This window comes from Prionailurus viverrinus, chromosome X (assembly GCF_022837055.1).
Source record: "Prionailurus viverrinus isolate Anna chromosome X, UM_Priviv_1.0, whole genome shotgun sequence".
Lineage (NCBI taxonomy): Eukaryota > Metazoa > Chordata > Mammalia > Carnivora > Felidae > Prionailurus > Prionailurus viverrinus.
Genome location: NC_062579.1, coordinates 58,151,706 through 58,169,582, shown reverse-complemented (window position 1 = coordinate 58,169,582; position 17,877 = coordinate 58,151,706). Strand labels below are relative to the sequence as shown.

At 39.1% G+C, this 17,877-nt stretch overlaps 1 protein-coding gene across 1 annotated transcript; it reads right to left on the bottom strand.

The window, feature by feature from the left end:
- Positions 1-6,644: 6,644 nt before the first annotated feature.
- TBX22 (T-box transcription factor 22) lies at positions 6,645-14,776 on the bottom strand. Its single transcript, XM_047844859.1, has 8 exons — positions 14,602-14,776; positions 13,823-14,015; positions 13,008-13,109; positions 11,434-11,608; positions 10,376-10,540; positions 9,941-10,005; positions 9,484-9,569; positions 6,645-7,252 (listed from the first exon to the last, which is right to left on the bottom strand). Exons 1-8 carry the CDS (start codon positions 14,774-14,776, stop codon positions 6,645-6,647), a joined length of 1,569 nt encoding a protein of 522 aa, XP_047700815.1.
- Positions 14,777-17,877: the final 3,101 nt, after the last annotated feature.

The window sequence follows — 17,877 nt, the reverse complement described above, 5'->3', positions numbered from 1 at the left end:
GGTTTAGAGTCATTGTGATGTCTTTATGTTTTATGCTTGTAGCGATGTCTCTGGTACTTTGTCTCACAGGATCCCCCTTAGGATCTCTTGTAGGGCTGGTTTAGTGGTGACGAATTCCTTCAGTTTTTGTTTGTTTGGGAAGACCTTTATCTCTCCTTCTATTCTAAATGACAGACTTGCTGGATAAAGGATTCTCGGCTGCATATTTTTTCTGTTCAATACATTGAAGATCTCTTGCCAATCCTTTCTGGCCTGCCAAGTTTCAAAAGAGAGATCAGTCACGAGTCTTATAGGTCTCCCTTTATAAGTTAGGGCACGTTTATCCCTTGCTGCTTTCAGAATTTTCTCTTTATCCTTGTATTTTGCCAGTTTGACTATGATATGTCGTGCAGAAGATCGATTCAAGTTACGTCTGAAGGCAGTTCTCTGTGCCTCTTGGATTTCAATGCCTTTTTCCTTCCCCAGTTCAGGGAAGTTCTCAGCTATTATTTTTTCAAGGACACCTTCAGCACCTTCCCCTCTGTCTTCCTCCTCTGGGATACCAATTATGCGTATATTATTTCTTTTTAGTGTGTCACTTCCTTCTCTAATTTTCCCCTCATACTCCTGGATTTTTTTATCTCTCTTTTTCTCAGCCTCCTCTTTTTCCATAACTTTATCTTCTAGTTCACCTATTCTCTCCTCTGCCTCTTCAATCAGAGCCGTCGTCATTTCCATTTTGTTTTGCATTTTGTTTAAAGCGTTTTTCTGCTCCTCCTGACTGTTCCTTAGTCCCTTGATCTGTAGCAAGAGATTCTCTGCTCTCCTCTATACTGCTTTCAAGCCCAGCGATTAATTTTATGACTATTATTCTAAATTCACTTTCTGTTATATTATTTAAATCCTTTTTGATCAGTTCATTAGCTGTTGTTATTTCCTGGAGATTCTTCTGAAGGGAATTCTTCCGTTTGGTCATTTTGGGTAGTCCCTGGAGTGGTGGGGACCTGCAGGGCATCTCCCCTGTGCTGTGGTGTATAACTGGAGCTGGTGGGCGGAGTTGCAGTCAGACCTGACATCTGCCCCAGGCCCACCGCTGAGGCCACAGTCAGACTGGTGTGTGCCTTCTCTTCCCCTCTCCTAGGGGTGGGATTCACTGTGGGGTGGCGTGGCCCGTCCTGGCTACTTGCACACTGCCAGGCTTGTGGTGCTGGGGATCTGGCATATTAGCTGGGGTGGGTAGGCAGGGTGCTCGGGGGCAGGAGGGGTAGGCTTAGCTCCCTTCTCCTTAGGTGATCCACTTCAGGAGGGGCCTTGTGGCAGCGGGAGGGAGTCAGACCCATTGCTGGAGAGGTGGCTTCGCAGAAGCACCGAGTTGGGTGTTTGCGTGGAGCAAGCCAGTTCCCTGGCAGGTACTGGTTCCCTTTGGGATTTTGGCTGGGGGATGGGCGAGGGAGATGTTGCTGGCGAGTGCCTTTGTTCCCAGCCAAACTGAGCTCTGTCGTCCTGGGGCTCAGCAACTCTCCCTCCCTTTGTCCTCCAGCCTTCCCGCTTTCCGAGCAGAGCTGTTAACTTATGACCTCCCAGATGCTAAGCAAGTCCCGCTTGCTGTTGCAACACACTCCGTCCGGCCTCTCAGCTTTTGCGAGCCAGACTCGGGGTCTCTGCTTGGCCGGCGGGCCTCCCCTCAGCCCCAGCTCCCTCCTGCCAGTCCGTGGGGCGTGCACAGCCTCTCCGCCCTTCCTACTCTCTTCCGTGGGACTCTCATCTGCGCTTGGCTCCGGAGACTCTGTTCTGCTAGTTTCTGGTGGTTTTCTGGGTTAGTTAGGCAGGTGTAGGTGGAATCTAAGTGATCAGCAGGATGTCAAAATATCAACATTTTTTTAAAAAATGAGCATAAAAATGGAATATAGACTGAATATTCAATACAAAAATATTTGATTTGAAGATATTAATTTTATCCACTATGAACACATGATTTTATTCCCTTCTTATTCTAGTAAAATTTTGAAATATTTATACCATTTTCTATAGTTAAAATACTACATTATACCTTAATTATCATGTACAAAGTATGTGATCAAAGTCCAAATTAAAAATTCTGTCATGTTTAATAATAACATATATATATATAATTTGATTAAACAGTTTAATGATACAACTTGTGCTATGATTTCAAGGTTTTTCTATTACATTTAACTTTAAATTTTTAATGCTTTCAGGTACTTAAAAAATAAATCTAGCATGCATGTATACATTTCAACAAAGTAGAAATATCCTATAACTATGTTCTACACATCTGCTCACTATAATGTGTGTTTACATACTGATGTGAAGTACAAATTTGTAAACATGAACATTTGAAACTTTGAAAGGAAATACTAGTCTTTTTCCTCTCAATATTTTATTGAAACAGCATGTTAAAAGTTGCCCAGCACCACACATGTAAATAGTTTTAATATTGAATATGTTTCAAATATTCAATATATCTATTTATTCTGCTTTATGTTGTAATCTAAACCATGTTTATTTGCACACTTTTAATACAAATTATCATTTAATTGCAAACCAAACCTAAGAAGATTAAATATATATGACGGCACTTATATCAAAGCAACTGCCACCAATGTCTAAGCTATGCATTTGGTTTGTTTAAACTGCACCAATAAACATGCTAAATTCCAGTGAAATCAACTGGCAAACTGTTGCTGTATATCAGAATATTGTTATTTTGGGCTAATTGAAGATTTTTCAGCATGAAGACAACATATCTCTAAATTGGAGTAAAAACATTGCACTTCCACCCTGTCAATTCAATTCACAAAATACAGTTCATGCAATTAGATATTTCTAAGCATATTTAAATATGCCTTTCCAATAAGTATAGATAATTAATAGTATAAGTATGCAATGAGTTGGTGTTCTTTGTGGAATCTCTTTTTCAGAAGAGGAAGAAGAAAGAGAAACACTATAAATTTTTTTAAACAAAAGTACACTAAAACTCCACTGGTTTTATAAATTGCAATGTGACATCTGGAATTTATCAAATTGTATATTCATATAAGGAAAAGATTTCTTATTGAGATTTAGTAAGGGGATAACAACTATGTATAACCCTACAGTATACATGGACATATACTTATATTGTCTAAAAGCATCTAAATTTTTCATCATCATGTTAATAGATTCTTATAAAATGTATTTTAAGTATTCATACAAAAAAATTTATTTCAATAATTATCTGACTTAGCATTACACTAGTAAAACTTAAAACATACATATTATCTGCTTTATGTACACCATGATTTTCCCCAAAATGCATAGTATAAATGATTAGGATATTGAAAGGGAAACCTTCCATAATGTTCAATACACATCCTTATTCTTATTCATCATTGGCACCTTGTCAAGTTGTTAGCATATAGGTCTCTGATTATTCAAAGACTGATTAACTGACTCATTACTTGCTAATTCCAGTTGTGTATTTCTTTTCATGCCATAGATATGCTTCAACCTCATAACAGAAAAATAAAGTCATATCCATTTCCAGACCACGTGCAGAACCATGCCTAATAGGAGTGAAATATTATAAATATTTACCTTCATAGCTTGGGGAAATATAACTCTTCATTTTTGTAGTACAGTGAATACGAACAATGATGGTTGAAGACCCTAATATTATGTAATCTGAAGTTACATATTGGACTTCAAAATATAATGTCCACAGGGCTTATCTCACTATTTAATGAAAAGAAATACTTTTGATGTTCTGAGTTATGTTACCAAAAATCATATATTGATCTTTAAAATGAAATTAATAGAGAATTTATCCATTTAGACATGTGTTCTGCAACAAGGCTTAAAATTGTAATAAAAAGCCTTGATTTCAGTTTAACTGACTATTCCATAAAACAGAACCTTCCTGACAAGGGAATCTGACTACAGGTCTAGGCTTGACTGAGAGTTGTGCAAAGATAAAGCAACACTTATTTATTTCCTAACTCAATAAACAAATTTCACAAAGTTGATGAAAAGTTTATTTTCTCTAGATTTGCCTGGGGTAAGCTGGGTTAAGAATCAGATTTTATACATCTAGTCAGCTAAATTAAGATGCTTTCTTTTAAAATGGGGGAAGAGGTAGATGTATATGTATGATAAAACCAAATGTTAATAGCATTTTTAATTATTAGATTTGGGTGTCTATTAAGTAAAATTTGACTACTTTCATTTGATAACTATTTCAACCTTGTATAACCAGAGTTGCTTTTGATTTTTGTAGGTATTTATTTATTTATTTATTTGTGTTTTAATTTAAATTCAAGTTAGTTAACATACAGTGTAGTATTGATTTCAGGAGTAGGTTTTTAAAGCAAGCTTAATATTTAGTTGATTCAGTTGAAATTAATAGTATTCCATAGCATTTTGTTTTTTATTCCATATCCATAGCCTTGATTTACCAAGTTACATAAGTTTTGCACTATCCTATTAAGGCGTAAGAATTTATTCAGTATAAAATTGTAAGGACACTAAATATTAATTATACATCAGTTGAAGTTGTTAGCAACTTCCTGCAGATAAGTAACTTATTCAGAAAGCAAGGGACGACTTACTGAACTTCTTGAGGTCTCTTCCAAGTCTAATTTTCCATGAAGGCTTTCCCTTGTTTACTTATTCAACTAAAAGTATGAAATGACAATTTATAAACATATATAGAAACAGCTTAAAATGGATGTTTAAATTCTAACATTTAAACTTTTGCCCCTTTATATTAATCACCTTTATATAACAAAATTATCTGAGATATAAATCATGTGGTACATATACTTGAGCAGATACAAAATTAGTGCCTTCCTTTGAATAATTATTAAAAAGTAACCCAGAGATTTTCTGGATTTTTCATTTAAATACCTTCTGTCATTAATTACCAACTATCTGCCATATAAGCCATCAGAATAAATTTAATTATGCTTTGATATGGCAGTTTCTGCTTTACAAAATTGTAACTTAATTAGCTATAACCTGTTTTGGAGTAGATAGAAATAAAGTGTGCTTGCTGCTTTAATACCTGATCTGATAAACCTGGTTAATACAGATTTCTTGCCCCAAAGTCTTTTATAGCAGGTATCTAATTAGTTTGTATCACAAATAATATTTCATCTTGACTAGAATAGTCAGTTTAAATGTAACCATGTGCTGTTCTATTCCTATATCCAAAAGTGAAGGGGAATATAATTTTAGTGCATATATGTGAAGGCACATTTATAAGGTACATTTAATAGGAAATAACCATTTCAAGAAAAACAAATAATAACGTGTTTTTCCTAATATGTGTTGGAAAAGTTAGAGAAAGTAGTTTAGAAGTTTGATTACTTTGTCAAAAGTCAAGCCATGCCATTGTGATGTGAAGCACCTTGTCTTCATAAATTATAGTGTCATAAAATTTTTAATCTGATTTATTTTAAAGATATGCAAGTTATATGTAGGTTATACTTAAGTTTTTTTCAGAAGATTTAGGGCCAGGCAAAAGGAAACATTCAACTTCATAAACTAAAATAAAATCTCATTTTTGCTCCTTTTTGTCTAGTTAGTCCAATTTACCATGACTGAATCACAGGAGTGGAATTAAATTGTACCAATGTAATGAAATTTTCGTATTTATGGACTCAAATGTAGTATCCCCTTTCAAATAGTATTTATTAGTCATTTTGGAGAACTAAAATAATTTGTTTTTTGTAAACTGAGTACAAAACACCAGGCTGGTTAAAGGAATAAGTAAATAAGCTTCACTTGACAATGACCCAAAAAATAAAAGGAAAGATCAAACTTAGAATATTTTGTTTTTCATTTAATCTTTGTGTTATTTCAGGATTAACTGATGTTTATGGTGCAATGATTGATATTTGAAAGTTTGGGGGCGCCTGGGTGGCGCAGTCGGTTAAGCGTCCGACTTCAGCCAGGTCATGATCTCGCGGTCCGTGAGTTCGAGCCCCGCGTTGGGCTCTGGGCAGATGGCTCGGAGCCTGGAGCCTGTTTCCGATCCTGTGTCTCCCTCTCTCTCTGCCCCTCCCCCGTTCATGCTCTGTCTCTCTCTGTCCCAAAAATAAATAAAAACGTTGAAAAAAAAATTAAAAAAAAAAAAGAAAGAAAGTTTGTGTCCTTGTTTGTTCCTTAGAATTGAGATTAGTAGCTCCTTCAACAGCAAAGTTTAAAAGTGTAAGGCAAATGAAAAATGAATTTTTTCTACAATTGATAGAGAATTACAATGAATATAATATTCATAGATAAAACTAAAATTGATTGCTTTTACAAGAGTTAAACTCATCTTCTTTTGGTCATTGTCAATATTGAAGAGACAGTTGAAATGGTAAACTGACATCACTATAAGTAGAGGCTTCACCTGGAGTCAATTTTCACCCATAGTCTATCTCATCAAATAATGTTTATTGACTTACTTTGAGGTCCAAGACCACCATAATCAGAGATTGTTTCAGGTCATATTTGACCTATAACAACTTCTTTTGAACATCTGATAAGGCACTTTAAATGCATAACAGAAACACCTTCTGATAATAAAGTCTTTAAAGCCCAATAGCTCTTGACCTTTCTTTGGATACAAATAAAGAAAATACATGCTTATGTGTAATTGTTTTAGGATTGTGACTATTCCATTAAAGGCAATGATTAATTGTTGGACACCAATAAGCGTGATTGGATTTGCCTTCTCTAAAAGAAACTTGACTATTATCATTCACTTTGAGATGGATGGCAGCATTTACCAGTCTATATGGCACTGAGTTGTACCTATAAAAACCACAGGAAGGATGGAGAGAGCAACCAATTGCTTCCTGGCCAATGGAGCTTGGTGATAAAATATTTTCAGGTGACTGTAATCCATACAACATTTGATTGGAAGAATTAGATGCCTGTAGACACTGCCCATTCAAGTCTTCAAATGAACCATTTTCTGAATTGGCGATCCCCAGAGAACATAATGTGGAAAGTTCCATCATGAGTGGGGCTAAACACTGAGAACTGTTGCTGCTTGCTAGTCTTTCAGGAGGTGGCAAAACAAGATGCTGCTGTCGCCAAAAGTTATTTGGGCAAATCTTGTAGCAAAGGGGCAGGTTGATATTGTGCAGATACACCTCCGGACAGGGCATTCCAAGGGAGCTTGTAGATAAGTGAAATGTAGGCAGAGAGCAGGGTGGAAAAAGCAAGGAGTTCAAAGGAGGAGTCCCTCCACCAGAGGTCACTGGAGATGAGCCACTGCTTCCACCTGTGAATGACAATCCAGTCAATGAACAATGAACTTGATGTTCCTATTGAATGAGTACTAATGATCACAAACATCCCTATTTCATTTTTTGATTAGCTTTTCTGCAAGTTCACTGTTCTTTTTACTTATTTGGGAAAGAATATGGTCATTTCCCTGACCAAAGTTCATATGGTATCTTTACTACTACCATTATTAGTTTTAGCACTACCATTATGTACCATGTATTGAACATTCACTGGTATGCTCAAGAATTGTGCTATGCACTTGGGACATTTATCCAATGTCCAAAAGATGCCCAATTAAATAGTACCCAGAGCTAATTATATCTTACAAATTAAAAAAAGTTTTCTAAACTTTAAAAAATGTACAAAAATACATATTTAATTAAATGGAACAAATTGGTAGGGATTCCATAGGAAGTTTCAGTCTTGATTTAAAAAAAATTGGAGCACACGAGAATAATCTTTAAAAATTTTTTTTGGGGGGGCGCCTAGGTGGCCCAGTCAGTTGAGCATCCGGCTTTGGCTCAGGTCATTATTAAAAATTAAATTATTTTTAATGTTTATTTTTGAGAGAGACAGATCGTGAGTGGGGAAGGGGCAGAGAGAGAGGGAAACAGAATCTGAAGCAGGCTCCAGGCTCTGAGCTGTCAGCATAGAGCTCCACACAGGGCTGGAACCCATTTACTGTGAGATCATGACCTGAGCCGAAGTTGGATGCTTAACTGACCGAGCCACCCAGGTGCCCCCAAAATAATCTTATAAACAAAAATAACATATTTAAGTGCATTTTTTTCTCATATGAAATTCATGGATTAGGAGACTTCTATGATACACTATGTCAAAATTGAAGTCAATTTTTTAGGTTAAAAATAACAAAATAAAAATGAAAGTGTTCACATTAATGTTGTCAGATGATCTTTTCGTTTTCCTAGCATCTACCAAAGTTAAGGATTATTATAAGGTCCAGGAAAATCTAGACTTTCCACCTTATTTTCATGTTTGAATTTTTTAAATTTCGTTATTGACTGGACTTAATCAATTATTTTTGTGGGTTTTTTTCTGTTTTTTGGTGTTACTGTTGTTTTTCTTACCTATTTTGTGTATGTAGACATAGACTAATTCTTTATTAACAGGGTGGCAAATATCTTTTATAATTAAACATTAAAAAGCTATTTAAAAATAGTAGCACTTTTCTTTGCAAACTGAAAGTGATCTGGACATCTAAATAATTAAGAAAACTGTATATTTTAAATTACCAATTAATGATCATCTTTAGCTTTTTCTCTTTATTAGTGCACTTTGTGTTGACCTGGATATTTTAAGAGCATGCTGCCTACATGCGATTAAAGTGATACTACCAAATAAATGTTTGAACTTTTCTACAGAACTCTGTAAACCAAATTATACAGTCAATCCGGTGAAATACTTTACCAAGTGATTCAAATTGATCTGTTTTCAATGTTATGGTATCATGTAAAATTCAACCTAACTATAATGTTGATGATTTTCTCCATGATTATAACCTTGAATTAATGTTCAAAGACAATTTTAATGGAGTAAAGACAACAGCAGTAAAATAATTCTATGTTGTTTGCAAATATTTTTATTTATTATTAAACACCAGAGAAATGATGGTATACATTCTTCCACCAGAAAGCTTGCACTAATTATTGTTATTATTTAGTTATGTAATGCACTACATAAGAACAAATACCTTGTAAATCTTTTTAATGCTTGTGACAATTAAACTAATTGTGATAGTTTTAGTATTGTTTTCAACATTTAGTTTCCCTATGTAAAATAAAAAAAATTAGAACTGAGTGATGGTAAAATTTAATGCATGTCATTTTAACATGTGCTGAAAGTTTATGAGAAACATTTCAGTATCGAATATAATTGCAAATAAGGCCACAAATGCACCACAGGTGATTCTAAAGAATGTGAGATAGTGAGATGCTGAAGAATCCAAGTGAGATATGAAGATCTCAGGATGTATAACTCAAGAGGGCTGAAGTCAAGAAATCCACCATTATCATGGCTCTACTCTTTTCCTTCATGCCCATTCCCCCTTTTCCCCTATTATCTCTTCATCAAGATAAAGATAAACCCAATTCCCTGTAAACATGCATTTCTGGCATGCACTTCTCCCCTTGTGAAGTATTTGCAACAGAAGTTCTGATTGTTGATACTTCATTAACATTTAAAGGTAAACATTAAAACTTTCCTTACTTTGTGTATCTGCACCAAAAGTTTTAAAATCCAGAGTGAGAGAAGGCCTCCATGGGTAGATCTCTAAAGGCCCATCCAATACACCCCTGAAAAATAGATGTAACTATCAGAAACTCCAGAATTCAATTCTTGAAAATAATGATTTATGTAAACTTTTAAATTATTTTATTATAGTTTTTAGGGGTCAATATCTGAAATATTTTTTATAGCTAGACTGCTGAATAAAATCACAGTAATTATTCCTTGAATAAAAATGCCAGGAATCTAGAGTAAGCAATATCTTAAAAACGGGTTGAGGAGGAAAAAGGAGGAGCAAGATTTTACAGACAAAACACTAGGTTATTTTCCTACCACCTATGAGTTACAAAATTTTGGGCCTCTGAGCCACAGTTTCCTTATCGGTAATAATTGTGGAAAGGGCAATATAAATATTAGATATGTTTGTTATGTTGCTTACCTGTTTCTTCCAGGATCTCTAAATCCTTTAGCAAAAGGATTCCTGTCGATTTTCAGTTTGGTAATCTATGGATTCAAAAAAAGAGAAAAAGGTAAAGTCAATGCTTTCAGTTATAACACTGTTCACCCTTGCTTGTAATGGTTACAACAACCACAAAACACTTCAATGTGTAATGTAGTATATTCAATTAGTATAAACATATTGCTTAGTTGAATTTGGAATGGTTGCCTCCTTTCTCCCATGGCACTCTTTGTTCTGCTCTCCTTTCTAATACAAGATCCACACAATTTACAATCAAGCTTGCCTAAATGGCAATGCAATAAGACTATGATTTTTTTTAATTGTGGAAAATTCAATCCATATGGTGCAGCTTGCCTCTTTCCAGAAAGTCCCTCTGGAGCCATCCCTGCTTTCCTGAGTCCTAGTTGTCCTTACCTGCTGGTTTTGGTAAGCAGTCACTGTGGTGAACTCAGTTTCTTTAAAGAGGAACGTTTTAACCCCTTCAATGGGCAGGGACTCAATCCGAGACAAGTCAACTTTGCTGTCCTGTTCCATCACATGCACACGGGGCTTGTACTTGTGCATGGACTGCAGAATGATCTGGAGGAGAAATCATGAAATGTTGCCTAGAAATTGGCTCCCCTCTGCAACACTGGTTTCTTCTCATTGGCACTCCCAACATGCCCACATGCAAAAGTGAGGTTAAACCAGAAAGGCTAGGTTAGTCACACACAAGGACTTTTCTGTGCCATTTGATTCTAGACAGACATGCTCAGGGCTAAGAGGTTTCCAGATTTCAGCACCATAGCAGCATCTGGAAGCTGTAATTCCATTTCCAGATGAGGCCTTTTCTTACTTCTAAATGTGGGTGACCATGTGATATCCCCGAATGTCACTAGGATCTGACTGCCTGCTATACATTCCCTGGACTTATGGTAACTGAAGGGCAGCCACCTGACATACCCCACCTCCTAATTTCTGGGGACCTCCTTCTCTTTATTTTGTGGCTAGCACAGGGGCAGGCCAGGCAGGGCAGGGGCAGGATACATCTGGAAAAAAGGTTCAAGATCCAGGTAACCTGAAAATAACCTCTTTCATAAGGGCAAGTTGTGGAGGAGATTCCTGTCATACCACGCCATACAGAAGGTGTGCCCATCTAGGAGAAGGCAATCAGAGCTCACAGTGATTGCCCTAGAGGCTGAGATGCTAGAGAGTTTCACGAAGTGCATTCCCTTCCACACTCCCAAACCAGATATTATGGCTTAAAACAATCTCATTTGGTCTTCAAACTCCCCTCACTCAACGTTCCCAACCCCCAGAACTCTCAGATGCTAAACAAATGTCACAAGAGTTACTCTGGTCACAATCCCAGAGCTTAAACAGTTCCATAAGACCACCTGGTAGAAGTCTCCTAGGCCTCTCCAGAGGGAACTGAAAGCTGACGAGTTGGCATATCCCTCCCCTCCCACAACAAAGGATTGCTGAACACTTACATGACCTTTGTCATCCATCTCATTGTTGGTGAGTTTCAATCTATCAAAGCTGATGATCTGCCGCATCCAGGTCTCTCCAGAGCAGGGTGAGTCTGGGTGAACATAGAACCTGGGAGTAATGCAAGAGTGGTCTGTATTCCCAGCTACCATCCACTGCGAGCTGTGGTACACATACCTGAAAAGGCAGAGGGCATGTGGCTTTAGGTGAAGTGGGCCAAAGCCAGCTGTGTGGGAGGAAGGCTGCTGGATCCAGTGCTACGGGCATTAGCCAAGATTTGCCTCCTAATCCCAAAGGCAACTAGTAGAAGATCCAACTTAATTTCCAAAAAGGGTTCAGGGACAAAAAGCAAACAGTATATAAGTATATGTCAATAAAATGCAATGAAGTTCCAGGGCGAGTATAACGTCATGGGATTTCAGAGTCTGGTTTGTATTTCCTCACACAAACAGCAACACAAATTGATCTAATCCATTTTACTGCACAGAGACAGCCAAAAAATCCTCATGTCTCCAGAAGGAAGTGTAGAGAGAAAGCAAAAGTCTGAGGAGGGTGTCTGTCCAATCCACCTCCACCAGTCGCCCTCAAAGCCCTTTCACCAACAAAGCTTCACATCAAAATACTCCCTGGAACTGTAGCCCATGAGGCCTCAGGGCTGATTTTCACCCTGTTTCCAATCTCAGCCACTCATTTGTGCACTGCATTCCCAAGCCAGCTCAAATGTGAATCAACTTGTTCACAACAATCACAACACAATCAACAAGAATCAACTTGTTCTATTTCTAAGCTGCTGTTCCAGCAGGCTCTTGAACTGCCTTTCTCTTTGCCCCTCAAATCCAGCACTGGGCATGATGTGGGTTCTCTCTTAGAAAGACTAGACATCCACTTCAGTGGAACACTCACAGCCTGAGTAAGGGTGCTTCTGTACAACCCCTATAGCCTCTAAGTCAAAGCGGTGGCAGAACTGTGCCTCTGGGATGCTAGCACTGAAGGACTTCTTGGCTTTAGATCAGTTCAACCACCATTAGTCTGCTATGAGTAGAGAGCCTATTAAAAAAAAAGTTATTTGTAATTTCTAGGGCCTGAACACTACTTCAGGAGAGAGGCTGAGGAAAGAAAAATAGACCTAAACACGGTAACTGCTAGATTAGCATTAGATGGTAAATCAGGACATTGTTCCAGGACCCTGATGCCAAAATAGCACAGCCCAGAGCCCACTGCAGCTCCAGAAGCACAGGCATTTCTCTCTAAATTCCATCAAACAACTTCCTTCCTAGCTGCCTGAGTCCACACCCTCTGCAATTGGCACAGCCAAGGCCAGAGCAGTGGATAAACAAAGGGTTTGGGGTACACTGAAGCACCAACTGGCACCTGCTCCAGGACTGAGAGGAAAGAGTCAAGACTGTTTTTCTCAGTTTGAACCTCCATTTGAGTGAGAATATTCAACTCCCAAAGCCCACAGGACAGCAATCCCACCCCCCATGGTAGAGCTTTCAAAATAGCATTCTCAGGTTACATAGATCTGAATCCCCATTCCCAGCCTGGGCCTGAGGTAGTCTCCTTTGGGCCTGGTTACCTATAACGTTTGGAATCTACTGGCACCACGTCGATGGCCACATAGTACTGCTTCCCTGGGTCCAACCCTTTCACTTTGACTCGAACAGAGGGGAACATCCGCCTGTGGGAAAGAAAATAGCCACTGACATTGTGTTTTTAGAGAGATTTGGAGTGGGATGGGGTTGGGAACAAATGAAAAGTGAAGAAATTCACAACTTCCCCATTCTAGGATGGATTCAAGGAATGCTATTTGCTACATAGGAAAGATTTTTGGTTGTATGCTTGATTGAACAGGTTCTGGATTTCTGAGTGGAGAAGAATATTCTTACTACAAAGCTTTGCCCACCCCACTCCCCACCACCACCGTTAATAAAAAGCTATATAAGAGAAAGTAGAGAAAAAACTGTACCTGGCCCCTGAGTTTTCAGCAGTACTTTCTGTGAGGCAGATTTGGGAAAGACTGAAATTAGGAAGATTCACACAAAAAAGTTACCCAGCTGATGTGAAGCTGCCCCAAAGCAAAAGGTGAAAGCAAAAAAAGCCCACCTCAAATTGCTCCAGGCTAGCTAGGGCTGGTCTGCTGGGGATCTGCTAGATGACATTTTGTCCACTGATAACTGTGAGACTTTAAGGAAAATTTCTTGAAGTCACTGTGTACAGAAAAGAAAAGCTGAGCCACTAACATGGGCGATTTATTGAGAGGCAGGGACTTTCTCATTCCTGTCAGGGTGAGGATGGATATAGAGCATAAAACTGGAGGCACCACATCTTATGAGAGTGGTACATTAAGCGCCTACTGTGTGCATCCCTTGAACAGTTTGGGCAGAGCCGAACCTTCCAGCCTTGGTAATGATCATCTCAGTCCCAATGTCATGGAATCTCTTCCACAGTTCGGATCCTTGAAGCTCTACTTGGATAGCACCTTTCTCTTCCAGATTTCTGCCTCTGTTGTGGTCACTGTCGTCACTGTCGCTGCCGCTACAGGCTGAGAAAGCAGTTGCTGAAGGCTCTGCCTTGGGTCGTTTTTCTGCTGGACAGAGAGACGACCAGAGTTTGAGAGAGGTTCACAGTTCCCGCGTCCCCTTCTCGCTGATGCCGGTCTTGGAGCAGACCGATTTGGTCTCTTCCCTGGGAACCTCGGAGGCAGATCCTTAAATTCCCCACAACACCTACTGTGACCCCCTGATGGGGAGAAGGGGGGCCAGATCTCGTCCTGGGAAAGGCACTATCCTTCTCAAATTTGTCCCCTAGGCTGAATCCCCTCCGAACCAGGATGCGTACCTGCTTCCTACGGAGAGAAACAGCTAAGATCTGGCTCTCAGGGCTTTGGGGAGGTTGAAGTCTAACTTCTCTACAAACATAGGGACGCCACCACCCTTCACCGCAAATGAACCACAGCAATACGGACTGAATTTGGAGGCTCTGAAGCTTCCCCTGTAGCCAAGTGACCAACATGTCCCCGCGGCCCAAAATGTGGCCATTTAGCTGGACCAAAGAGTCCTAGTGTAAGGCTAGCAGCCCTCTCTCAGCTTCGCCGGTCGCGCTGAAACTTGCGGGTCCAGCATGCTCGGGTAGCGGGCTCAGGGCGTTGGGGCTGCGGTAGGAATACTTACCGGGCTGCTGGCTCTTCTTCCCTGCTGTCCAGTTCCTTCTCTCCTCCTCCTCTCCCTCCTCTTTCTTCAGCAACTCAGGCTGTGTCTCCTCTCTTGGATCTTGCAGTTTCCTTTTCCTGGGTCTCTCCACCAAGGCTTCCACGGAGAAGGCAAGAGCCCGAGAGCTCAGAGCCATCCCCGGAGGGGGTGAAGGGAATATGCAATGCAAAGTTTCAGCCTAAAGTAGGTTAGGGAGGGAGAGAGAGAGAGGGCGCAGAGGACAGGGCAAGGAGGAAAGCAGGAAAACTCCCAAATTAGAAAAAACAATTTCTGGATCTATATTCAGAGGGGGAAAAAAAGTGTGTGCATATGTGTGTAATTTTTATATATACATATATTTTTTCTTTGAATAGACAGAATAAATTGAGAGGAAAATCAAACTGGAGCCAGAGTCCCCTGGAGTCTAGTCCCTCTTCCCTTTGTGGTTTCCTCCCTCCCAGTGGACATGTGCACACCATCAGCCCTCAAATCGCTGATTTCAGGACCTGGCAGAGTACAGAGATTGGCAAACGCCAGCCTTTTAGGGAGCCGACCTGCCGCCAATAGCTGCTCAGGCTGCTTGGATTGGGAGATACTGTTGCATCTTACTGAGTGAATACCAGGCCAGTCACAGCGTCCACTGTTTGTTTTGTAAACTGTTGGAAGCATAAAAAAACACCATCAGTGACACTTCAGAGTCTGACAGGAATAGAGAGGTAGGAATGGGAGGGTAGAGGTGGAGGGATGGTTGGGGGTTGGCTGGAAAGGGGCTCCGGAAGAGGGATACACAAATTTACTGTTTTACACTGAATTGTGAAACTCAAAGGTATGTGAAATAATTGCTCATGTAGAGGAAACTTTTCCAACAAAAGTGCAAATATTATTTAACCAGATTCAGAGAAGTATATCTGGGTCTTTCGCCTTGCAACGAATGTTCTGGGGAAAAGTAGAGGAGTACAAGTTTTCTGGACAAGTTTGTTCTAGAGTCTAGGTCTCAAACTGAGCAGATCGTGCGCTAGTCTATCCTATCTATCCAGGTGGGAAGGGAAGGGCCATTGCCATCAGGAGACTCCCAGATGCGTCCTGTCAATGATTAGAATAAACATGGGACTTTAAACCCTGCTTTTACTGGAGCCCAATATTCCTATACACAGCTTCTTCTTACTTGCATGACTTAATCATCAAACACAACCTAAGGACTCCAGGGCCACCAGCAGAGCACCAACCTGAACTTTGCTCCCAACAATGCCACACCTCAAAATATTGGGCTCAAATAATTAATTTGTGCCTTCTGGACTCTATTCCCAGGCTGGGTTTTACTTTTTCTTAAAATGAGCAAAGACAGTTTCTTTTTATGTCAGGAAAAGAGTTTCCTACCACTTCCAAGGAGCATGTTTTTAATGCAGATATGAGACATCTGCCTGTATGCATCAACTTTTCATCAGAAATAAGAAATTAGGCACTCCTGGGCTCTTTTACAGACTGCATCCTAACTAATGATATTTGTATATTTTTCAAACAATGTCTACCATTCTCCTCTGAAGTGTTTTTTCAAAGAACAAACTGTTTTCTGTTAAAAATAGGATGGAACTTGAATGAACTGATGGTATCTCAGTACTGGAGTTTGACAGTAAACGATTTTTTGTGGCCTGTTAATTTCACCTCCTTCCACACAAGTGTGAGGTAATAATGGTGGCAGTGTTTGAATGGGGGGAGGGGCACATCCAGCTAATCCATGGCAAGGCAATTTTCAGGGCATCAGGCAATTGGGTATAACTTTAAACATCTGATGATCTCATAGCATGGCAAAGGGTTAATTACAGCCTGAATAATGCTGAAGGGTTTGGTTCAATAACCAATTATACACTACTTACCATGCAGGGCTGGGAAAGACTATCCTTAACCTGCAGGGGAAGAATGAAGTGCAAAGTGCAAGGAGCACTTGGGCTGAAAAACAGCCAGGTCTGTATATGATCTTGGCCACATCTTCATGAACATTTTTTTTTCTGCAGCCATTAAAGGGGGGATGATATTAATGCATTTGCCCATCCCTTCTTATTTGGAAGAGATATTTTTTTTTATCCATTGTATGTTCTTAGCTAAAATACACAGCTCAGAAACAGAAAAGTCCAAAGTTCATTTGTTAAATTTAGAGTGTTAATCACAATGTACCACTTGCATTAGTGTCTCCTAGTATGGGCATTTTCTTTCTTTTGAATGATTTCTCATTTTATTACTGAAAGGCGGCAAATCACCTTGTGTAGCAAAGGAAGGTTTTGCTTAGTAGTTTTTTTTTTTAAACCCGGTTTCTGGAAAAATAAGGGAAAAGATGGTTGTTGCAATATCCGTTCTAGTATTTCAGACTATCTACTATATGATGTGATATTTTAAGTCAAATAAATAGCACATTTTGGGATATAAGTTCCTTTCCTGTATAAACTTATTCCTTAATATATTAAGGAATATAAACTTATTCCATATAACTTAGTCATCCAGGACTTTTTATTTTGTAATCTGAACTTTTTCCATTCCCTTTCAGTATCTATTTGATGAAATAACTGGGAGAAAGGAAGCTCAGCCCTCCCTCAAGTGTACTGGACTAAGGTGTAGTTAATTCCTATTAACTTTTATCTGAGAGAAAAATTATTGCAAGCCACAGAACCAACTTTGCAAGCTGTTCAGCTGCTGAAGCACTGGGCTATCAGATACTGGGGGCATCAGGGGGATACATTTATGGCAGTAATTCATTTTCCATAGCTGGAAAGAGTAGTCTCTTTGTTTTAGCCAGGAACACCCATAAACTTTTATAAAAGGTTTTTCAACCCATGTGGAACATGCAGAGAGGGAGGCCCTGGGACTCACAGGTGCCCAATTAGAAAGAAGAATGATTTTTTAAGAACTTTGACAATTGGGGGCACCTAGGTGGCTCAGTCTGTTAAGCGTCCAACTCTCAGTTTCAACTCAGGTCATTATCTCACAGTTCCAGAGATAGAGCCCCATGTTGGGCTTTTGTTCTGCACTGACAGAGAAGAGCCTGCTTGGGATTCTCTCTCTCTTCCTCACTCTCTGCCCCTCCCCTACTTTAGCTCTCTCTCTCTCTCTGTCTCTCTTTCAATCAAAATAAATAAATAAAACGTTTAAAATAATTTAAAATTTTTAAAGTTTGACAGTTGGAAAATACAGTAAAATGTTGATTTTGGATTATCAAAAAAAAAGCTGCAACTGGAAACACACAGAATTTATCACTTGAAGGAAAAA

What these genes read in the sequence shown, in the direction of transcription:
- TBX22 (XM_047844859.1), bottom strand. Translation starts at nt 14,776, where the DNA reads ATGGCTCTGAGCTCTCGGGCTCTTGCCTTCTCCGTGGAAGCCTTGGTG. An exon ending in GAAGAAGAGCCAGCAGCCCG is followed by an intron (nt 14,016 to 14,601) that starts GTAAGTATTCCT and finishes TCTGTCCAGCAG; the next exon opens with AAAAACGACCCAAGGCAGAG. An exon ending in CTGCTTACCAAAACCAGCAG is followed by an intron (nt 10,006 to 10,375) that starts GTAAGGACAACT and finishes TTGAATCCATAG; the next exon opens with ATTACCAAACTGAAAATCGA.